At 42.3% G+C, this 25,379-nt stretch overlaps 1 protein-coding gene across 16 annotated transcripts in view; it reads right to left on the bottom strand.

The window, feature by feature from the left end:
- The window catches only part of TNIK (TRAF2 and NCK interacting kinase), a 275,815-nt gene that overhangs the window by 82,527 nt on the left and 167,909 nt on the right, over positions 1-25,379 (bottom strand). For all 16 annotated transcript variants that reach the window (XM_083177758.1, XM_083177755.1, XM_083177756.1 and 13 more), the window contains exons 11-12: positions 23,316-23,382; positions 17,536-17,740 (exon numbers count right to left, since the gene is read on the bottom strand). In XM_083177758.1, coding sequence (XP_083033884.1) covers positions 17,536-17,740; positions 23,316-23,382 — 272 coding nt within the window. The remainder of the gene's footprint in view (positions 1-17,535; positions 17,741-23,315; positions 23,383-25,379) is intronic.

The raw sequence follows: 25,379 nt of genomic DNA, 5'->3' as shown, positions 1-25,379 counted from the left end.
TCAAAGACAATCTTGAGATACCCTTACCCACACTTGTCGAGTGTAACCAAATACCATCCAACAGAGAAGAGATTCCCACACCAGAGGTCGCTCTTCATCACATTCACCTAAGGCCTATATCCAATGAAATACCAAACCTCGACGAGAATGCAAAGATCTTACTTCTACTCGGTAGAGACATTCTCCAAGTACATAAGGTGCGTCAACATATAAATGGACCAAATAATGCTCCGTTTGCCCAACGCCTTGATCTAGGTTGGGTTATCATAGGCAATGTCTGTATGGACAAAATGAAGCCGCCTACCAAGATTTCCTCATTTAAGACAAACCTCTTGCCAAATGGTCGCAGCACTCACTTTCAGCCATGCCCACATCATTACTGGGCGAAAGAGAAGCTGGGTAGCAGTAAATTACAGCATGACCATCACAATAATACGAACATAGTCCTGTCTCGGGATGACAGTCTTGGACTTACAGTTTTCAATTCAACAAGTGAGGATAACAAGTTAGCATATGCAAGAGAAGACAAAGAATTTCTCAAGATAATGGACAAAGATTTCACTCAAGATGATTCCAACAGCTGGGTAACACCTTTACCCTTCCGCCTGCCAAGAGTGAAACTACCAAACAATCTACAACAAACAGTTGCAGACCTTGAACATGCAGAGGAGTTTCTCATTCAGTGTGTACAACAAGAAGTATACTGCCAAGAAATTGATAAGATAACAAAGGGAGCCACCCTATCCGAGAACAGTGCACTCTTTGAACTCAACCCAGGAATGGATTGTCACAAATTGCTAAGAGTGGACGGTCGTATAGCAAAATCCAATAAGACTGGAGCTGCTTTAATTCCTTCTGAAATCTTAGACCACAATGACATCTACAGGCGCCAGTGGAAACAGGTTCAACACCTGTCCAATGTGTTTTGGTATCCCTGGAAGACAGAGTACATGCTTCAAAGTCGTCATAAATGGCAGATGTCAAGACCCAAACTCCAGATCAGTGACCTCGTTCTCTTAAAGGACAAAGAGGCCCATCGCAATGACTGGCCAATGGGACTTATCACCAAGGTTATCCCAAGCGACGATGGAAAGACTCGTAAGGTGGAAGTCAAAGTGACCAAAGGAGGTTCTGTCCGAGTTTTCTTCCATCCAATTAGTGAGTTAGTGCTTCTTCTCCCAAAGGAAGATGTCACATAAAGACGAACTTGGCTACTAGATTCAGCTAATCATAGGAAGAAATTTACTACAAACTTCCAGCTATCATACCATCGACACCTAATTATTTGGATTACAGTGTGGGTTGGTGGAAGTGTTTGCAAGTTGTGACTTCCCCCATCCGAAGATGGGTTTTACACTTGGGACTTCAGTCACAAGATTTAGACTAAAAGTTTTCTTATAATTATCTGTTATTGTTGCAGGTTCTTTTTGTTTACAGGTCTCAAGATCAATTCTGCACTTCACCAAATGACTTTATTATGTTTGAATTATCGTGAAATCTAAAGATTTCAGACGGGGAGTGTCATGTCCCACGAAGTATGTGTCTTCATACGCTGTTCAGTTACTGTCATGTTATTATTACAAAGCTTTGCATCTTGTGAAAATTGTCCTTCCTTGTTCCTGTAGGGCTCTGATGTCATTAGCCCCGCCTTCTTCCCATCTCTATCTCATTGTATGTCTGCCATCTTAACCTTCAGTTGATTCCTGTTGAGCTCTGGCAAATTATTATCTTTTCACCTACTGTTTTGTGCATTATTACAAGAATATCAGCTTGAAATAAACCCTCATCTGGATTCTTCACACATGCCTCTTCAGTTGAGTTGACACTGTCTGACAAAGTCTCCTGGTGTAAGTACTGGTTCACTATAGACATACACAGATGAACTGTCTTAAAGGCCTTACATTTACAGCCTGGTTATTGAGTCAGAACATACAGTACTAGGCAAAGCCAGTGTTGGTGGCTGTCCAACATAAAAAATGTGCACAGACAGACATAATGCAACTAAGGATGATATATAAAAACAATTTACTTAAAGAAAAAAATCAAAATAGAGGTGCCTTGAAAAATCTGGTTCGCTATGATGTTGTGATTAACCCTTTTAGATCCAACATGGCTGTGAGAAATGTGCAAAATATGTGCTAAAAATGCCCGGGTCAAAGTCTAGGAGTATAAAATCACTTTAGATATTGCTAGCAAATGATCTGAAGTCAATTAATTTAAGTTTTGTTAAAGACTGCGCCAAAAAAAATAAAAAGTCGCTGTGAGCGAGGCTGGTATTTTTATCAGATATTTCGCACATCTCTCACAGCAACATTGGCACTCAACAGGTTAAAAAAAATTTGGGGAACCACGGTCCTATTAAAAAATTTATATTTATGTGGAAATATATACAGTGTAATATATATATATATATATATATATATATATATATATATATATATATATATATATATATATATATATATATATATATATATATATATATATATATATATATATATATAAATAATACAGTATCTATCATTAGTTAAGGTCTATACACACTGGCCGACTATGCCCAGTGTGTATGGACAGCGATGATGACAATCACCGCTGCGGGGAAAGCCGCTCAGTGCATACACACTGAGCGACTTTCCCCCTGCCTGGAGGCGACGAAGGGGGGATTTTGCAGGACGGCTTTGCATAGCGCAGAGCTATGCAAAGCCGTCCTCAAAGCCGCGCTCATCTGCTGGTATTGCCAGTAGATGAGCGGCTTTCCTGGCGATGTTTTGGGAGCGCGCAGCAGCGCTCATCGCTTGTCGATCGGGCATATGCACTGGGCGGCTTTGAGCTGAAAGCCGCTCAAACAGGCTGTTTTGAGCGGCTTTCAGCTCAAAGTCACCCAGTGTGTATGGGCATTTAAAGCAAAATCTCCAGAAAGCGGATCACAAAGTTGAATATGTGTAACTGTTTCTTAGTGGTATTGAGAACTGCTGACATCTGGTGGAAAAAAATGAACATGGTTTACTAGGAATAAAAAAAAAAAAAAGTTTTCACTGTAAAATATATACCTTTGTATTATTTATTTTAATTTATTAACTACTACATACTGTATATAGAGTCATTCATTGCACTTTAATTTCAATTGGGAGCAGAACAGTAACACAAGGTAATAACAGACACAAGGGGTGATTCAGGTTGGTTTGCAAAAGCAAATCCTTCTTTAATGGACAAAACCATGTGCGCTGCAAGTGGGGCTGATGTAACATGTGCCGAAAGAGTTACTTTTGGGTGGGGTGTGTTCAAACTCATTTGGGTGAGTTCTTTTGTTTCTGTGCAGGGTAAATACTGGCTGCTTTATTTTTACACCACAATTTAGATTTCAGTTTGAACAAACCCCACCCAAACGTAACTAGCTCTGCGTTTGCAAACCAACCTGAACCAACCCCACAGTCATGGTGGCAGTCTTTACAATCTATATGGAAATAGGCATTGGTACACATTGATAGGTACTGCTTGTTTCATAATGGTACAGCCTCCAAAAGTTCTTGGTGGGATATATGGCATAGTTGCCTACCCTCCTGCATTCTGCTGGAGACTCCCTGACATTGCAGCCATCTCCCGCTCTTCCTCAATAGTCTAGCAAATGCCATCATGTCACCTAGCCCACATTACACCGTTACATTTATTGGGAAAAAAAGAATGAGACACAGCTATATTTACATTGAATCATCAGCACCATTTCCCAGCACTTTAGCAAGTATAGTATCTCTTACTAACTGCTTTGGGGATCATCTACATTCGTATAAGTCATTTTAAAAGATTCCTCTCAGATGTTGCAGTACACAGCCACGCTTCTAGGTGCCACGTTCACAATCTCTTCATATATAGAACTAGACACGCCCTTTGGGAGGAGCAGGACACGCCCCTCAATGGGGCACTGTGCAAAATTCTACCACCAAATATAATCTCCCTGAAACTAGTTTTTAAAAGTAGGCAAGTATGATATATGGTCTAGTCAAACAGGAATTTTGGCCTAGGGTCAGGCAGACGTGAAAGTGAAAGAAGAGAAAATATGTTAAAGTAAGTGAGGACTGTAGAGAGGGGGTGTACTTGGGTAGGATCGCTTATAGAGGTTCAGTGGGCGGCTCTGCAAGTTGATGAGCTTGTTTGAAGAGATATCCATCTAGATCAGTGGTTCTCAACCTCGGTCCTCAGGACCCCCACACAGTGCACATTTTCCAGGTCACCAGCAGCTGCCCTCTGTATCACCAACTGTCACATAGTAAAAATGCACAGGTGACCTGGAAAACATGACCTGTGTGGGGGTCCTGAGGACCGGGAGTAGAGAACCACTGATCTAGATCGATAAATACAGATACATATATAGATCCCAAGACGAGGGAAGTGGCACTCCACAGGACTTCAAGTAAGAGATACAGCCAAAAGAACAAATGGTACTTTAGAGCGACATTTCAGTTTATTAACCTTTATCAAGATCTAGATAAAAATTAATAAACTGAAACATCAGGCCCTATTCTTTGATATGTAAACAGCAAAAATCCTACATCAGTTCTTCATAATTAGTTTTCTTTATACACAGTAATGGAAAATCATGGTCAGACAATGTATGTTCATTTATTTGTGAATGATATGTGCATAATTGGCAAAACGTGCTTATTATACAGTTTAATGTAGCAGTCGCTAACAGTCCTCACTAAGTTGATACGCTCGGGTTCTATAATATTTTTTTAGTTATTCAATGACAGCAGCAGTGTACAATCATTACAGCTGCTGCTGATATCCTTGTCATTGCTGCGCCCTAGTGGATGGTAGGGCATGAAATACCGCCTATGGGCACAGATAAAAGTGAAAAAATCCAATGTCAACCTTGCCAATGTCGAGCTAATGCTTGGGTCGACCTAATGAACCTGTCAACCTTGACTAATGTCGACCTAACGAGTGTATACCATCTAAATATCATTATTTACATAGCTATATATTCTATATACCCACATACAATATATTCAAAACCGTAACTGCCTCTGCTGTAGATGTTCTATATAACTTGTTATAATGTGTGATCCGCACTCATCCCATAGAAGCTCTTATATACAGCAGCTGCTGCATGTTGGTGAACTGGCCACAGGAGAGCAGTGGTGTGTCAGTTATCATCCGTGACTGCATGTGGTGAGGTTTATGTTTATTGTCAAGGCAATAAAGTCATATTCCAAATCACACTCTAATTGCTATAACTGTGCTCTTCATTATAGAGCGGAACATTAAATGATCCAAAGCAGTTTATTAGCGCTTTTGTAGATGTGTGTGGTGCACTTGCAATTAATGTTTATCTGAGATTATATTTTCAGGTGTCACTGTAAAAGCAAATTAATTGGAACTGGATATATGAAATAACCTCTCTCAGTGGTATACTGCAGCAGTGTGCATCATAAACAAAGAGGTTTTCAGAGAAAATTGTGAAGAGAATTTCAGAGACATTGTGAAGGTGACACTTATCGGATGTGCTGTTTTCCATAACATTAGTCAAATCATTATGCATGCCAGATACTCTAATTAAAACAAAAGTGTTTAACTATAGAAATATTACTATCATAAAATCTTACCCTAATACACAAACTAGCAGCAACAGCACCCTATGGATGAGTGCACACCAACACAGATTAGATGACTGTGTGACCATGTGCTGCTTCTGTTTGTCTCTCCTATCAGGGGTTCCCACAAGGGGGAATAAGGTAAGTCATCAACATGGACTCCTGAGCAGCTACAGTAAATTACATTGAGAATTGAAATCAGTTCTTGCAAAAAAACTCCTTAGTGGCACCCAGTGGCGGAACTATGGAGGGTGCAGGGGGTGCAATTGCTATGGGGCCCGGGCCTTTGGGGGGCCCAAGGGCTCGGCAGGCACCCCCTGCACCCTTTCATTCTATTTTAGTAATGCCGCACACGGCAGTGCGGCACTGTGACGGAGAACAAAGCAAGTGGTGATCATCAAGCCCCCCTCCCCTCTGACCTCTCTGATGGTGCCGGGGCTCCACGTCACTATCTAGTGACCAGCCCCGGCGTGAACTGAGGACTCAGGAGGACCCATCCTGCTGCCAGCGCTGTGCAGACTGTCTGCAGTAGCTGAAACACCCAGCGCCGACAAGGAGACCTTCCTTCAATGCTTAAGGTAAAGCAGTGCACTTATGTTTAAGGAAGCACAGCATGTACTGAGGTGGTGCGGGGGAGGATGAGATTAGGAGATATAAAGTGCATTTACTCCCCTGCTCTCCATCTAACGCGATTTTTGTCTCTCCACTCCTATTCACAGCCCTCCATTTCTCTCTTTTCTCCTCCCCCTCCTCTCTGACACGTCTCTCTTTTTCACTCCTCTTTCTCTCTCTCCCTAACCACCCCTCTCTCTTCCCGACACCCTCCTTTTTTTTGGGGGGGGAGGGGGGGCCATACCAAGATTTTGCTATGGGGCCCAGAAGGTGGTAGTTACGCCTCTGGTGGCACCCCTGGCAGAATCTGAGAATCCTGTAGGTGAAAAGGCAAAGCTGCAGAAGATTTTTGACTGAAATGGGAGTCTCCTGCAGGATAGGCAACTATGTACTCTATGCATTCCACAGCATTTGAAGAAAAATCAGTTTATGACAAAGCAAGGTTGCTTTTTAGTAAATATTATGGACAGGAAGAAAATAAATGATTAATAAAAACAGGGCGTGCTACAAACACGAATATACTAATCACACCATTCACAATAGGAGTAATTTGGGCATTAAAAAGCTCTTTGAACCCTAATTTTAAAACTGCATTCTCCTATCGTAAATCTATGCTTCAATTTAAAAATAAAATGGTCTTAAAGTGATTGTCCATAAAGTTTGTTCAAGTTACTAAAAATTAGAACATAAAAGCACAATGGTCTTGGTATAAAAACATGAACCCAAATCACTGCATATCATAACAGTATACATGATGCAGGTACAGGAACGATTGAGGGTTTGCGTAATTGGTTAATGAAAAGGAAAGGGGAATTGGGAGGGTACCGGTGCACAAGTTACTCACACAAATAAGGTAACAATACACAGAAATATAAGAATCCACAATTTAGACAATTTGTTAATTGGCAAGGGTTTATTTACAACGCTGTTTCATTTGGGTACAACAGTGGACAACCCTGGAAAGGAAATACTAGAGAGGGGAGGAGATGGGGTAGTTATCCCTATAAAAATATGTGATTTAGGATTTTGCCTGTACCCCCTGCATATAGGTGCCGATCTCGGGCCCGTGGGTGCTCATCAATTTCCGTGGGTGCTCGGGCCCTTGAGCACCCACAGAATCAGCACCTATGCCCCTGCAGATTATTTAGCACTGTCTGTTTAAATAAGTTGATCATTAGCAGTACACACTTATATACCACCTTGCATGCAATACCTCGCCAACTCACCCGGCAGCTCCTGGGTGGCTGGACCACATACGATACATTGTATGCGTTCCTTTTGCATACAATGTTTTAAATGTGATCCCAGTGACGGCTGCATGTACCAATATTCATGGCAGCCTTGACTATCTGCGACTCCGATTCGAAGAGCACAGGAATGTGCCTTGGATAGGAGTCAGGAAAATAAAATGCGATGTGGCCATTTTTCATCTGAACCCTCATTCCGGAAGCTCGAAATCGAGCAATAGTGGATGGGAGCATTCACGCCACCCCTGCAGTATGGGCTGAAGCCACAAGGAAAGGAGTAACAAGCAGCTAACTGCAATTGGGAATACGTACAGAGGGCAGAGGTGAACAGTCACTACAAAACACCAGTGCAGGGAGCACAACAAATGGTGCATGCAGGCCATCTGATCACCAGATAATATCAGAGACTGGCTGACAAAAGAAAAAAACAAAAAAATTACAAATCTAAAAAAAAGCCTGGAATCCGCACTAATTGGGTTTGAATTTTAGAGGAAGTTTATTTAATCCTAAAAATAAAACATACTGAACAGTTGCAAGCAGACAGCATTAAGACACAGGGTCAGATTCTCTAAGCTTCAAAAATGATAAAATGGAGAGTGATAAACAGCCAGCCAATCAGCTCCTACCTGCCATGTCATAGACTGTGTTTAAAAAATGTCAGACAGGAGCTGATTGGCTGGCTGTTTCTCACTCTCCATTTTATCACTTTTGAAGCTTAGAGAATCTGGCCCACAAAGTGCATAAATGAGCATACACTAGTAGCAAACCATGTTTTTGTCAATATTGGAGTAGCAAGCTTGAAACCTGTTAATAAAAAGATAGTTACCACAGATTGTTGGAGATATACAGTATATAGGTGCCAGTTTCAGTAGGTTATGAAAAGTTGGGGGGGATATTTTCCTGCACACTTCCCATCAGCAATCCCACTGAAGGACACTACAGTTGGTCGACTCTTTAAGCAATATTTCACAAATAATAATTGGTAAAGAATAATCACTCGACTGTATAACAACTACAAATTCAACCAAAGTTAACCATTTGAATTTCTGTCAAGGTACGGAAACGTTTACCTACATATTTGTAACGGTTATTCATAGTTCTATAAAATAGCTATTTGGATAAAGATTGAAAAACATGGCACATTTAGAACCATCTATGCTGGATTAATCGCTCTCCATTTGTTTATTACTAAGGAATTTATGTCATTGGATCAATAAAAGGAACATGATTTATAGAAAAGTTCGGTACTTCTGTACTTTCACGGTGCCAGCATGGCGCCGCGCGTCAGAGTCCCCTTGCGGGGCACGCTTCGCTCGCCCACGCTGCGGGCTCGGTGGCTCGCTACGCTCGCCACGCTAATTAAAATCAACTCCATGCCAACATGGATAGTGGAGGTATGAACTATCCATGTTGGCATGGCGTTAACTTAGTTTATTTTACTTAGTTAGTGGCGAGCGTAACCCGGAAGTAAGCGCGGCGCCATGCTGGCGCCGTGAAAGTAAAGAAGTACCAAAAGTTCTCAGAGGCCTAGTTTCTTCATTGTAATTCAGCACGTATTTACAATACTTGCCTACTTTTGAAAACTAGTTTCAGGGAGATTATAGTTGGTAGTAGACTTTTGCACAGCGCCCCATTAAGGGGGCGTGTCATGCTCCACCCAAAGGGCGTGTCTCGTTCCATATATGGAGAGAATGTGAAAACAGATTGTGAACGTGGCACCTAGAAGCGTGGCTGTGTACTGCTACATCTGAGAGGAATCTTTTAAAATGACTTATATCCAAATGTAGATGAGTCCCAAAGCAGTTAGTAAGAGCTACTATACTTGGTAAAGTGCTGGGAAATGGTGCTGATGATTCAATGTATCGGTCTCATTCCTTTTCCCCCCCAAAACGTAACAGTGTAATGTGGGCTAGGTGACATGAGGGCAATTGCTAGACTAATGAGGGAGAGAGCTGCTATTGCAGAATGCAACTATGGTATTTTAGGATAAGCAGAGCTGTATTATACAGTCTGGCAGATACTACTGCACCTTCCTAAGGTAAGGGAGGTATCAGTCTGCTCCACATAGTGAATACACATTGTAACAGGATTAGTATTTGCTTAGTACCTGGCAGCATGTGAACTCTGCACAGCAAAAGTAACCTGTACTCCGAATTCTCTTCGCTGAAAAATTAAGGTGCGTACACACCAGATAAAAAACAATATGCACATTAACAATATTATTGTAAATATCATCTAGTGCGTATGCAGTATATCGTTAACGATGCACGCTCCTGCAGGTCATTACGTCCTCTGCCATCCAGCTTGTAAGGATGAAAGATGACATAGTTAACGAGGAACATGTTACATAATGCTGCATGGCACATGGCCCCAGCTCTCAACTCCTACCATCGTTCGTATCATGTAGTGTGTATCCAGCTTTAAAACCCTTACGGTAAAACCCTTACTTGATAGAGTACACACCAACTGTAAAGCATCACTGGATACGGTTGGGCAAATTCAACTGACCACAGGTTTACTGGACCAATTTTATTATCTGGACCAAATTCAATCAGTGGGGATTACCCCAACTGTGGGGGGGGGGGGGGGGGGGGAGGGCGCGGGGCATTATTGGCCCATCTGGTGCATTGCATCCCCATGTCAGTCACCAACTGCTCTCACTGTCAGCCACTGTCTCCCCATCCCTCCTAGTCACCCACTGCATGACTATCTACCCATCATCCTCTATTTCCCTTCACCCACTGTTTGTCCCTCATCATCCACTACGTCTCCAACTGCCTCCCCCTAGCACCAGCCACTTCTTCACAGTGTCCAACATTCTGTGGAGTCATCCACTTCCTCCCCCTGTCACCCATACCCTGGCATCATCTGTCTGTCTATCTCTCCCAGTGTTCACCCTCTGCCTCTGCTCTGTGTCACCACCTCACCCACTCTTCTCCGTCACCCTCTGCCTCTCCACGGCATCACACTCTCCCCAGTCATATGGAGGCCATGCCACCTGTTGCGAGACCTCTGCCTTGAGGGACCACACCCACTTTTCAATCCCTGTCATGGTGCCCCAGTTGTTATTTTGTCCTTAATCTGTTTCTGATAAGTAAGTAAATACTTTCAAACTATATTGCTGCTTTGAATTTTTTGTCAAAAAGGACAAACCAGGCAGAACGTGTATTAGTCAGTTTTTATTCAGTATAAAATGTAAAAAAAATAATGGATATTAAAAACTAAGAAATATGGGAAACGGAATTGAATTGAACTGTCGGAGTGTGCCCGATTCTGATCTCAATATGTGTATGGTAATTGTAGAAAATCTACTAGAAATTTGTGTAAACCGTAAGATAACAAGTGTCATTTCCAGCAAAGTTTTTGCCACAAATAAGTCATGCACAGTAGCTGATCATTTATACAGCAGAAAATTCATGTAAGCCTCAAATTCAGGATATGAGCAATTCTGATAAAAGGCACACGGTTATCCTTTATAAAAGCTACCATAAACAAGTATTTGCATAAATTGTGCTAACTTTACCTGATTGATCAATACAGTATGTCAATGCATTGAAATTTTACATTAAAGTAACACTAATGCAGAATTGATCCAAATGCTACTTTCAAACCACTTGCCCGGGGCAACTGCGCCAGGCTGGGACTTCCTTACATGGTCTTTTCCTAACATGCTATCATCAAATATTAGATGCAGATAAGTGTTAATGGTAGCTTGTATATAACTTGTATATAGGATGACAGTATTTTATCAGAATGGAAAACACATGGAATCGTAATAAAGCAAGTGTTGATACACACTGCAAGGATTCAGTATGAAACCCCGGCGGTCGGGATCCCGGCGTTCAAAATCCAGACGCCAGAATCCCAACCGCCGAAATCCCGACGTGGATCGCCCCCCCCCTTGCGGGCTCGCTGCGCTCGCCACGCAGCGGGCCCAGTGCCTCGCTACGCTCGGCATGCTAATTTATTCTCCCTCCAGGAGTGTCGTGGACACCCACGGAGGGAGAAAGTGTCGGGCGTTCGGTGGTCGGGATTTTAGCGTCGGGATTCTGAACGCCGGGATCCCGACCGCCGGGATTTAAACTGCATCCCCACTGCAATACGAGAGCTCCCCTACTTATTTTACATTTACAATCTGTGTATTATTGTATGTATGAATGTGTGTGTATATACATGTACTCAATATAATAGCAAAGTGAGGGTCTGGAACTCTGGGAAGATGTGAAAATGGCTGAGCACTACCTTGGTATGAGAACTATTATGCTATGCTGTATTATTATAATGTTAATTATAAAGCGCCACAAGTGTTTTGCAGAGCCGTACAAACGAACAGTAAAGTGAGACAAAACAACATTATAGTTAAAGAATAACAAGTAGTACAGGTAAAATGAATGGCACAATTCAATACACATTACAGCTTAAATGTATGTAGTGAGGACTTGATCAATGTGATATATACATACACATATATACATATACATACGTACACACACACACACACACACACACACTTGAGAACAGTTCAGTAAAGAACTGAAACATTGTAATACATGAGTGCCACACCTTCTCCTCTGTATATTGCTTGCTGCAGTGTGGGCACCAGGAAACAGTGGACGCTGTGTTATTTTGGAGTGCCAGACCCCCAACGCATAATTTATAATAATATATATATATATATATATATATATATATATATATATACATATACATACATACATACATACATACATATACACACACATACATACATACATATACATACACACAGTATACATATATGTATATGGTATCCGGACTGATCATAGACTGACTCATGATAGACAGTCATATGGTTGACCACTAATGGTCATCAGTCAAAAAGTAGATAGGGTCAAAAAGGTCAACAAAAATGGGGTTTACACTTGTGCTGCTGGATCTATAAGGTTAGCCTGTGAACCGTACTGAACAAAAGGACACCTGGACACACTTGAAGTAATTATAGGGTCAAAAAGGTCTGCATGAAAAAAAAGTCGGCCTGAAAAAGGCCAGCCTTTTAGTGTGCCAAACGCAGCAAGCACGAAGCCTGGCGAGTGCAGCGAACCATGCTCAGGGACGCAGTACACTTAAGACACTGTCCATGTCAACCTTTGTCAACAGACACCCTAAAAACAAACTCATGTTTACCGTGTGGGTACTTGGAGCAAGGCGATACCTTCACACACCCGCACACCGGATACCGTTATAAAATCAAGAAGGTATTCACATGCATGAGCCGATATGTGGTATACATAATCAAATGTCCCTGCGGGCTAATGTATGTAGGGAAAACGACCAGGACCTTCAAAGAACGCATGGCCATGCACCGGTCCTCTATTAAACATGCACTAGAAGGAGAGATATCGGAACAACCTGTGGCCAGGCACTTTAGAGAATTGAGGCACAGTCTCCCCACATTAAAATACAAAATGACTGATCAGTACGTGGTAGTGACCGGGACAAAAAACTGCTTCAATTAGAAGCAAAATGGATTTTCAAACTTAATGTGGTGGCCCCAGCAGGACTTAACGAATATTCTTCTCTCAATAGTTTTTTGTGACAGAATGTGCCATGTTTAGACATCCAGCAACCATTTATCTCATTTATATTGTTGATTATATTTTTCATCAGTGTACTTTATCTCTCTCGTTGTCACTCTCTTCCTCCCTCTCCCATTTTTTGCATATTAATGCTATATTGATCTCATTGAATCTGCATATGTATTAGCCTCATTTACTTTATACACATTTAGCTGATTATCTGTAGCTACATCGTCTTGATGACTGGCAGCGCTCATTTGTTTGCAATCTATCATGACATGCAATGTGTTATATACATCTTGATCCAGCCTGCTCATAGTGTCTAAACGGTGTTTACTTTTTCACATTTCTTTAGCTTCCCCGGTTCCCATGGTAACGCCGCCGGCCGGCTGCTGGATGCGGCTGAGGACGTAGTTCCAATGACATCACCCACATGCGCAGTCGGGACGCAAACGTGAAGGACGGGGGAGTGAGCACGGGTGAACTCATCTATAAAGTAAGTCTTATGTTACTGTACATGTTGTCTTTGAAAAAGGTTAATAAATAACCGAAACGTCAGACTAAAACACAGCCGTGGGTCTGAATTTCTTTGTCAGTTAAATCCGTTGGAGTGCCGCCCATTTGTATCGTTAGATACACTTCAGATATATAGATATATATATATATATACACATATATATATATATATACACACATATATATACACATACATACATACATATATATATATATATATATATATATATACATACACACACACACACACACACACACACATATATACATACACACACACATATATATATATATATATATATATATATACATATATACATATATACACACACACACACACACACACACACACACACACACACACAGAGGTACATACACGAGCACATGCACAGTGAAATCTACAACATGGTGAATTGTGCAGAATGATGGAATGGCAACCCGTAATGCCTTTGTAAAACCTCACACACCACATAATAGATCAACAGGACAGAAATCCATGAACAGTGAACCTATGCCCTCCTGTGCTTTTCTGAGGTGATCAACCTCTCATTTTATACCAGTTGGTGTAACTTCCTGTTTGTGGCCAGCAGCACTGCTTCTGCTGAATGCTGATCAGAAAGGACATCTTGTCAAGCATGTGCTGAGCAGCAGCTTACAGCCCCCGCTGCTTCCTGTGTTTAGCAAAGCCAATTGCCAGCAAAGGGACATAAAGTAGGCACATAATGCAGCGGATCTAAAAAAGCTGCAGTGATAGATAATGCCTGGGGAAAAGAGAACAGAGCATAAACAGCACATAATGGTGGCTGTTCATCAGCCAGTCTGTACAAAAGATGCGATCTACAAGGTTTTGTTTTCAAAACCACATATTATGCTGGTGTATAGTGCAGTTGTTTATGTCAGCCACTTTATTTTTAGGTAACTGTAAAACTGTATTTTTTCCTATTGTGGATTTGCAGTCTTTCGTTTTTATATGACATCATTTATAAAGCACAGTGGCAACAATACATTCAAGGGCTGATCTACGTCTCAGCATCTGTGCCTGACATTACAGTCTTATCAGAATAGCTGAGACATACATTTTGTCAAATATATACAGTTCTATACAACTCTAACATATAGGAATAGAAGAGTAAACCGCATACCCATAAAAAAGATCCCTACACCATCCCTCCCAACTGTCACGATTACAGCGGGACAGTCCCGATTTTCGGGTCCTGTCCCGCTGTGACACCCGCGGCAGGCATTGTCCCGCTGCGGGGGGTGGCAGTTGGGAGATCCCCCCAATCTAATAGAATAGACGCTGTGCGCATGCGCACAGCGTCTATTCTAGTATGAAAATGAGGTTGTGGCTAATTAGCATAAGCCACACCCTCATTTGCATACGTCCACCCTCTTTTCGGGTGTCCCTATTTCCCCAACACAGAAGTTGGGAGGTATGCTACACAATGTAGCACTTGTTATATGTCACATTGTGGCATTTAATGCCAGCATTTGGGGCTTTACTGTAATATAGAAATAACGGAACACAATTCGAGCACTGCTAAAGCAGCAGTGTGGATGATGACTACAGTACAAAGAAACAATTGTGTGCTAATATTTTACTAGTAAAATATAAAAACTAAAAAAGTGCCAGTGTGCATGGCTCCTAAAAGACAGACAGATAAAGGCAAAGCAGAACCAAATCAATACTTTTGCTCAATAGTTCATAGTAGAAGGAAAGGGATTTCCGTTAAGCAGAAGGAACCGTTGACTTTAGAGTGTGGAGGTTTCTGACAGAGTTCAGGAAACTGGAAATAGGCCAAGTCGGTAGAGGCAGATGAGACATAATCAAAACAAATAGAACTCAAGCAGGGAACACATTAGAGGGGTGCCGGATGGGGTCCCAACAGGCATTTACCCGACGTCAGGATCCCGACTGTCAAAACAGCGACAGCTGGGTTCCCGATGGCCGTCGGCTATTTTCCCTTGTGGGGGTCCATGACTCCCATAGAGGGAAAATAGAATAGGTGGGCTCGCTACCATGCCCGCAGCATGGCAAGCACAGCGAGCCCGCAAGGGGCTTTGTTGTGCTCGCCATGCTGTCGGCGTCCCGCCTATCGGCATCCCGCCTGTCGGGATAATGACTGTCAGATCCCTATACCACACCCCATTAGAGAATGTGTACCCATCGTTATATCGGGAGTGACTGGACCCAGCATCACTGGTGCAACAATCGACGGCAGGGGGAATGCTGCATTCCCTTGCATTGCTCTTGCTAGCGATATCCTCCATTGTTCTGCATGTACAGACGACGGAGGACATCGCTAATGACTCAGTCATTTCAATTTTTCCCCAACAAACTAAACTATTTTTTACAGTGCATGGTGGCATGTGTAGCTCTCAAAGTATAGGGCATACCCTTGCTGCCAGCCATGCTGGTATTCCGTAATAAACCATGAAAAAAATATATGTTAAATATATAAATCATCACTATTAGCCTGCACCCACTGGGGTGGATAAACATAGGAGTGAGCATAAGTTTTAGTTCTAACACCCCCCTCCCCCTTCTTAGGGAACTTATCCCTAGTGGCAGCTGATCTAGGACTGTGGCATTCATGGTAATACTGCTTTTTTTGTTCCAGTAGAAGGAGCACGCACAGATCCTAGGCTTTATAAATGCTTGTTTAAAAACATGCCTACGTGTTCCTATTTTTGGGCAGGTTTATTGCTGGGATTCTGCCACTCAATATAACAGGAGGCTTCCTGAGTGGAAGCGGCACCAGCAGGGGGCTTCCTGAGTGGAAGCGGCACCAGCGGGGGGGCTTCCTGAGTGGAAGCGGCACCAGCGGGGGGGCTTCCTGAGTGGAAGCGGCACCAGCGGGGGGGCTTCCTGAGTGGAAGCGGCACCAGCGGGGGGGCTTCCTGAGTGGAAGCGGCACCAGCAGGGGGGCTTCCTGAGTGGAAGCGGCACCAGCAGGGGGGCTTCCTGAGTGGAAGCAGCACCAGCGGGGGGGGGCTTCCTGAGTGGAAGCGGCACCAGCGGGGGGGGGGCTTCCTGAGAGGAAGCGGAACTACAGTGGGCATTATGTGTGGCAGCGGCACTAAAATGCCATGAGTCGCACAATTTATAATTACGCATTAGAATTGGGTCTTCCTTACAGATATAGTGAAATACTTGCAAGTACTTCCATATGGTGTAAAAGACTTAAACATTGAAATAAGATCATTATCTATAGCAATGTACAGAACCAAGCAGCAGATTTCATTGAAAATCAATGTCCCAAATTATAGCTCCAGCTTTGTCTGGCACTACAGATGATGATTATGATGACCCTTACAGCTTCTCTCACTCGTGGAATCTGTTTTACGAATCAGAGGTCATCGTTGCTCACATTATTGGATTTTAAAACTTAATTTCTGTAGTGTCTGTATTTCCCTTGGTGCTCTGCTATAGGAACCAAATGTAAAGGACATGTGACATCCCAAGTGGTCTACTAGTTCTCTGCCAGGGATGTTGTTAGGTTGAAGATCGATCTATGGCACTACTTTGTGTCAGTGTCGGCAACTATTGCTGCAGTAATAAATCACCAGAAGAGATACCCTATAAAATCTAAGCAGAAGATGTAATGCCAATATTGTGTGATTCTTCAGTCTTGCCTACCACCCATGTAGCCAGTCATAATGATGGCCTAATCCCAACAAATTTACCGTTGGCATCACATGCAATGGATATGGTTCTAAAAATATTTTCAGGGCCACTTTAGGTTCCCAAGCCACCAATGGCCTCAGGATGTACTGTATACTAAATTTCAATTACTGTGCAAACATAAAGCTAGTGAAGGCGATGGTTTTGATTACAAGTGGAAAATACATTTGTAAGCCAGTAAAAAATGACTTTCCTATCAGCAAATTTACCTACTGTATGCCAGGTCTACATTTTTCGATATAAATAGATTTGCTTTTATATTCGCTCAATACGTTTTTGACTCCTGGGCAGTAGTGCAATAATTTTCTACTGGAAAGTATAAGTAATACCTCTTCTAAACGTTTTCTTTGTTCTTTCTGCTCTTCAATACGTTTTTGCCTTTCAGCCAGAAGCTGCCTTTTGTGCTCTTCATTCTCACGTTGCTGCTGTTCCAGTTGCTGACGTCTCAGGGCTTCTGAACGCTCCTTGTTAGCCAACTGCAGCCGCAAGAAATCTCGTCTTAGCGTTGACTCACCAGGTAGATTTAAAATTGAGCTGAACAGATAGGAAACAAAGAAAGCCCTTAGCAAAAGTGTTCTGCAACAAAATATGAAGCAAATTAAACCATATGCGCCAATTGATGGCTAAGGAACTTGTGGACGATCAACGGCGGAGGAACTACAAATAGCAGCATGCCCCTTTACCCAGAAGATATGATTTCCAAGTGCCAGCACTATCTGGACATAAGAATGTAATGCTCTGTGAATCATTACAGCTCATCACATATTTGACATCTCACGATATGGGAGTCATGTGGATGTTCTTGCTTCACCTAGTCAATACAGTTATTTTATGTTAACAGGTTCCTGTATGGCGCAGAACATTGTTGCACCTTACAACATCTATCCATTTATAAATCCTTTCGCCTCAAATCAATTTAGAACCATCCGCGCTCATCATTATTGTCTGCGCTTAATAAAACAATTGTAAAACAATATTTAAGAATATCAAATGGTATCACTGATTATACATACAGTGGGTAAAATAAGTGCTGAACACATCAATATATTTATCTATTTAAGATTTGTAATGCGGCTATTGCAGGGCTGGGCAACACCGGCCCTCCAGATGTTGATGAACTACACATCCCAGCATGCCTTGCATCAGTTTCAGCATGGCCACATAGCAAAACTAATGCAAAGCATCCTGGGATGTGTAGTTCATTAACATCTGGAGGGCTAGTGTTGCCCAGCCCTGGGCTATTGGAATTCAATTTTCACCAAATGTCAGCAACAACCATACAATGCGCACATGCAAAGAACGCAAACCATTAATGTTAATAAATTATGTGTAAATGTGAAATAACACAGGTAAAAGGAGGTGATTCTGGTTGATGCGCTCCCATACAAATTCCCATGGGAGCGCAATGTTTTAATCTGTACATGTGCATTTCTGCGCATATGCATCCGCTGTGTGCGAGCGTCCATGGCATCCGTTCATGGGGCACTCACACACACACAGCAGTGCGGGCAGGAGGCAGTGGGCCAGGGGATCCGCCCACGAGAACCCACAGCGTTTCATGGGCGTTCCCGTGAAAATGCTGGGCATTCTCATAATGCCCCGGTGACACGGGTGCCAGAGGCAGGCAGCTGACATCACCGAATGTCAGCTGCCCGCCCTGTCCTCGCACAGGACAAACGCAAAATGAACTTTGCTGCTTTTCAACCAGAATACCAAAGTGTATTGAACACAAAGAAAGGGAGGTGTAAGAAGGCATGGAAAGGCACAAATTGAAAGCAATCAGTAATTAGAAAGCAATCCTGCCCTTTGTCAGTGCAAATTAATAAAAACTGGTTCAATCCCAGCTGATGGCCTACAAAAAGGTGTAAAAAAGAAACATCTCATAATGGGTAAAAGCAAAGAGCTCTCAAAACCTTTGCTCCCTTATTGTTGCAAAACATACTGATGACATTGGTTACAGAAGGACTTTTAAACTATTGAATGTTCCAGTGTGCACTGTTTTTCCCATTATTCAGAAACGGAAAGGTTATTTCACCTTAACCCCTTCAGTAGTGTTTTTTTTTATTTTAAAAAGGTATTGTTCCCCACTAGGCAGGTTTTCATGGGAAGCGCTAAATTAAAAAAAAAAAAAAAAAACACACCACGCTGTCTCCCGGGCTGGGCAATGCAGCTGAACACTATGCCAGCCGCTGCATGGCCCTGCCCCCGGCAACTCAGCCCTGTCCCTGGCATCCGGCATGTCTGTAGCCGGTGCAGTAGGCTGTCATACAACAGCCGGGGGGGACGGGGGGGCAGAGGAGGAGGTGCGGCGGAGGAGAGGGAGCCGGGCAGCGCTGAAACCTGCTGAGTTCAGCGATCAACTCAGCAGCGTTGCCCTGCGCTGATCAATGGCAATCCAGAGAATTTTCCGGGTTTGCCAGTCTGGGCACTTAGGCATAGCACGGAAAATTATTGGGATTACCACTGAAGGAGTTAAACCAGATACAACCAGGTGCGCCTTGTAATATTTCTGACAGAGGAGTGAAAAGAATATCAGAGCCAAGTTTATACCCCTTTCAGACAGAAAAAAAGACCCGGGAATTTCCCTGCTCTTGCCGTGTCGACCCGGGTTTTTCTTCTGTCTGAAAGGGTCAACACGGGTCTAAAGTTCCGGGACTTCGACCCAGGTATTTACCTGGGTTTTTGGGATTATTACACATTGTTAGGCACTGATTGGCTCTCCTGGTGGGGTGCTGGCGGATTGGTTGTGAGGATAGGCTTCTCTGATTGGCAGGGAGGGCATGGCAATGGAGCTGGCCTCGGAGGTCATTAGGGAGCTGAAAAAAGGATAGCATGGCCCACTGGTAGAAGCAAGAGGTGAGAGCTGCTGGCAGTGAGAGGGGAGTAGGATATCAGCAAACAGATGACTGGGACAGTCAAAGATGCCACAGTGCACTCAAACATTGCAAATATACTGACAGCCATGTGAGGTAACATGTACCTTCCAGTATATAAAAAAAAAGAAAACTTGTTTACAACATATCCTTGTGTCATGCCATGGTTAATGCAATGCAGTGAGCAGTCACCACCCACTTTTGATGACCTCATCTCTGTGTGCCTTTAAAACTATCCTATTCTTATGACACACAGAGTTTTGCAGGAAAAATCCGGCTTCTGTGTGAAAGGGGTCAACACGGGAAATACCCGGGTTTTTGCTCCTGTGTGGAGGGGGTCAGCCCCTTGCTGCCTAGTTGTACCAGGGTTTTTGTAACCGGGAAATACCTGGTTTTTTGGGATTTTTCTGTCTGAAAGGGGTATTAATAGTGTCAGCCGGCTGTTGATCGGAGTGTCAAAAAAGCAGGCATTCCCAAGCATTTTCAGTTCCAGCCTCGATCAGCCTGTTTCTATCACAAAGTTGTGGAAGGGTCAGGGTTACTTACCGATTGATAAAATCATTAGATTGTGAGTGAGTTGGATATGGATTTGCAGATGGCCGACTGTCTGCGATATTTTCTCAACGCAATTTGCAGCCTTGAACAAGGACTTTACTTTTTTGGCGGCTATCTGATCGCATGTCTCTGCAAAATTCCCCATCAGCAATCAGACCTAATTAACCCCCAACATTTGCTGAAAAGCACTTGGACACACTTGTGAAATGCCAAAACGTAACTCTTTGCATGCTACAACACACACCATGGGCCTTATTCAGATCTGAGCTCAGTACACATTTGTTTGGAAAACGGGCAAAACCATGTGCACTGCAGGTGGGGCAGATGTAACATGTATAGAGAGTTACATTTGGGTGGGGTGTGTGGAAACTGAAATTGAAATTGCAGTGTCAAAATAATGCAGCCAGTATTTTCCCTGCACAGAAACAAAATAACTCACACAAATCTAAAGCCCTGTACACATGCCTCCATTTTTCCCGATTTTCGAATTGATTTTGCTTATAGAAGCAAAATCGAATCCTAAACAAAAAAAAAAAAAAAAATCGAATGGTTTTTGTGTCACTTTTAATCTACATTTGATTCGATGCGCGCTACTGTTTTCACAAAATCGGACAGAAATATCTACTGTGCAGCCAAGAAAATATCGAATTCGATCTAGTAAATTGAATGTGTACAATGTACCATGGATGTATATCGAATTCAATATCTAATACAAAAGTACAGATCTAATGCCAAATCGAATGGAAAGATCTAATGCCAGATCTAATAGAAAATCGAATCCAACATCGAATCTAAAGCTAAACGAAGTGTGTGTACATAGCTTTACTCTATCTGCACATGTTACACCTGCCCCACCTGCAGTGCACATGGTTTTGCCCATTTTCCAAACAAATGTGTAAAGAGCTCAGATCTGAATAAGGCCCCATGTTTGGAGAAGAAATGGCAATGCACATACAGATGGAGCCGCTCTCATCTGTGTGGCTCCCGGCATGCCGATTGCCATGCTCCACTGGCAAATGGGACGTGTGCACGTCGGAGACGCGTGAGCATGTGAGACGGAAACATTAAAAACGGCCCCATCTGTACCAACAGTGAAGTTTGGATGTGGGAGCATATGGACATCATACATTGACTATAACATCCACAATGGGTCACCATTCACAAACATCCTATAGCTACAATTATCTCTCTCTCCTTCTCTAGCTGTCGACATTTCATCAAATCCATGGCCCAACTGCTTGCCCCACTTACAAACACCTAACTCGCAGTAATATATAAACCCAACTAACATTAGAAGCATCAAATGGCTCCCATCACACTCCAAGTCACTACAATGAGTCTCAAGAATGCACACTCTATTGGCAACAAACATCCATCCATGTTCTCTTTATTTCTAACTACAACCAGCTGGCTATAACACAAACATGGCTCACAGTCTTGTCTACTGTGTTTATCCCAACATTAACTATAGGAAGTCAGTCAGTCAGACAGACTCTCTCTCTCTCGTAAATTTACTAAGACGGGAGTTCTATTGAAGACGGGATGTTGCTATGGGCAGCCAATCAGAACATCTTGTAGAAGGTGCTAAATAAGAAGCAGAATTCGTTTCTATAGTCAAGAGCCCATCTTCAAAAGAACTCCCCTCTTAGTAAATTTACCCCCCTGGTATCTTTACTTATTTGTTCAAACATGTAGTTATTACTAAGAAAAAAAAAACAATTCTGACCCAAGCTCTCTCAAACTAACATCTCATTACTCAGCCTCCATTCCCCTCCAACCCTCCAAATTAATTGCCTTCACTCACTTCAGACACTAACTCTCACAACTTATCTGACCCACTTCAGTCAGGCTTTTGTTACCTCTCAGAGACAGCACTGACTAAAGTGGTGAACTATCTGGTCACTGTTAAGTCTAATATTACTCGCTACTTACTCTTCTAGATCTACTTTTGACACAGTTGACCTTACTCATCTCATATACACACACAACAATCCCTAGGTCGTAAAGAGACAGCCCTTTCTTGATTCTCATACTACCCATCTAACCACTCTTTCAGTGATAATTCCACCTGCTGTTTATTGCTTCTATTAGTTGGAAGTATCTCAGGGCTCAGTCTTGGGTCCTCTGCTTTTCTCCATCTATGCCAGGGGTTTCCAATCTTTTTTGAATCAAGGCACCCCATTAAGTAGGCTGGGTTTATATGCAATTATTAAGGTCAGTTATGTGGTAAAGGCAGAACTTGCTTCTGTTTGTACACATTTTATGTTTGGCAGCCATCAGAACTGGTTTTGCCCATAAATAATTAACCATAAATAATTTGAATCCATCTTGGACCACCAACCCGGGGCACCCCTGCAAGTGTCCCGAGCACGCCAGGGAGCCACGGCACACAGTTTAGGAACCGCTGATCTATGCCACATTTCTAGGCAAACTAATCAGATCTTTTGAATTTCAGCCACCTCAAACTTAATATACAGTATGTAGAATGCCTTCTGACTTCGGGCGTGCTACATATATACACATTTTGGATTGATTCCTGAGGAAGGCAAAAAAGCAGTTTAAAACACTGCAAACATTAGCCAAATTTATTTTAACATCATGTACTCCATGCAAAAGGATATACCTGGTTACCTGTGTGATCAGGTATAGATTTGAATATATTGTATGCACCGTAATCTTACCTTGGCTCCCCTGAATCGTTTTCTTCCTCCTCTTCTTCGCTTCCACTATACTCATACTCCGTTTCATCTGTAAAGAAAAGGTAAACTTGGTTTAGAAGTTCTTTAATATACCACATCAATGCTTCATTACTTACAAACTATGATAAATGATCAACAAAGATTAAAATTAGTATTTAAATATAATTTATCACAGGGATGCTATGCAAGCACCAGCTGGCAGTATAGCACATGCTTAGAGTGCCCTTGCCTGGCAAGGCATCCAGCAACAAATTTCCAGTTATGTCTGACCCTTTGTGGAAGGCAAGGTATGATCATCCTGGAAAAACAAATCTACGAGGATGGTATTTAATACAAGAAAAGTGGTTTGCAGCAGGATAAATCTCTTGTATGCCAGGGTTATCTCTTTAATAAATTGTATAAAGATCTGCAATTGCCATTCTCCAAAGAAGGCTAGAATTTGCTCTAGCATTTTGGCAGATAGCAGATTAAAAGCAGGTGGGGTATTGCGGGCTGGCAGTCGGGATTCCGACTGTCAGTATACAGACATCGGAATCCCGACTGCCGGTACTACTACGAGGACAGGGGGAATGAAGCTCCTTGAAGGTATGCTGCGGGCTCGCCACAGGTTCTATTCTCCCTCTATGGGGGTCGGGGACCTTCACGAGGGAGAATAGCCCCTTGTCTGTCAGGATCCCGACTGTCCGGCATTTAAACAGTCGGGATTCCAATGTCTGACTGACTGCTGGAACCCAGACTGTCAGGCCACTATCCGGTACCCCTAAAAAGCATAGACAGACCCCACTATCTGATCTTGAGGATCTGAAACTGCTACATACATTTGTTATTTGGTTATCTTTTAAATAGACAACTTATTTTTAGATTGAGAGATTGGTTAAGGAAGATGGCTAATCTTTAACACTGTGCACCGGTCTATATGTATGATTTAGGTCATAGGTTGCATGTGCTTTATGCCTAAGTTAATTTTTATCATCTAAATTTGGGTATTAAATGATAAATTGGGTATCAACTAATATGTTTCTAATTAACTTATTCTTGGCCTCAACCCTATTATATAAGTTTAATTATCTTATAGAGATAACTGTATAAAATAGAAAAATCTGAATATTTAAAAATCATAATAGAAATCATGCTTAAAAAAAAACCAAATAAAAACACTGATACGAAGAGGGGCATTCAATATCGGCCGCTATTTCCACTGGGGGAAATAGCTGCTGCCACCTATTCAATGCTGCCGTTTTCTACAGCATTGAAGGAGGATTCTGACAAAACCACATCAGACTGTTAATCAAGTCGAATCTGTTTTGTTGGAAACGGCCGTGCATTATTGAATTCATGGCCATTTTTGGCCGACATGCCCTCTTTCTGACACTCGGCAGCCAGGATTCCGACTGTCGGGACATTTCAACAATCAGAATCCCATATTGAATACACCCCAAAGTGAACATAATACATAAAAACACATTTTTATTTTAATTATTAGTACACCATGAAGTCACACACAAAAAAAAAGGATTTTAATAACTACTGGTAAATCCTTTTCACAGAGTTCATATGGTATACTGGGTTCTCAATAAATTGGGGAAGAAGAGGTCCTCCGCAGGAGACAGGCACATAGAACTATTTACAGTGGGTGAACTGGCTCCTCCCCCTCTACTTCCTCCTCCACATCCTCAGTCAAAGGAAAAACGTTGCCCGAGGAGAATGAACGTATGTGAGGTAAGGATATAAGTATATGTGAGTACGGTGAGATTCATACCAGCATACTCTTAAACATTTATAACTAGTAAATAAAACAGTTAACTTGTAGAACACTACAAGCAAACCTCATGTAAGTGTCAACATAGGCAACAAGCCAAAATATGTCACACCTTGAAGTGACAACCAGATGCAGTAGAACTCCACATAGAGGCCGGTTCCCAGTATACCATATGAACTTTGTGAAAAGGATTTACTGGTAGGTATTAACATCCTATTTTAACTATCATTCATATGGTATACTGGGTTCTCAATACAATGGGGATGTCCCAAAGCTTCCAGAAAGGG

This window comes from Crinia signifera, chromosome 3 (genome assembly GCF_055691185.1).
Source record: "Crinia signifera chromosome 3, ASM5569118v1, whole genome shotgun sequence".
Taxonomy (NCBI): Eukaryota; Metazoa; Chordata; class Amphibia; order Anura; family Myobatrachidae; genus Crinia; species Crinia signifera.
This window is presented reverse-complemented; position numbering and strand designations above follow the sequence as displayed.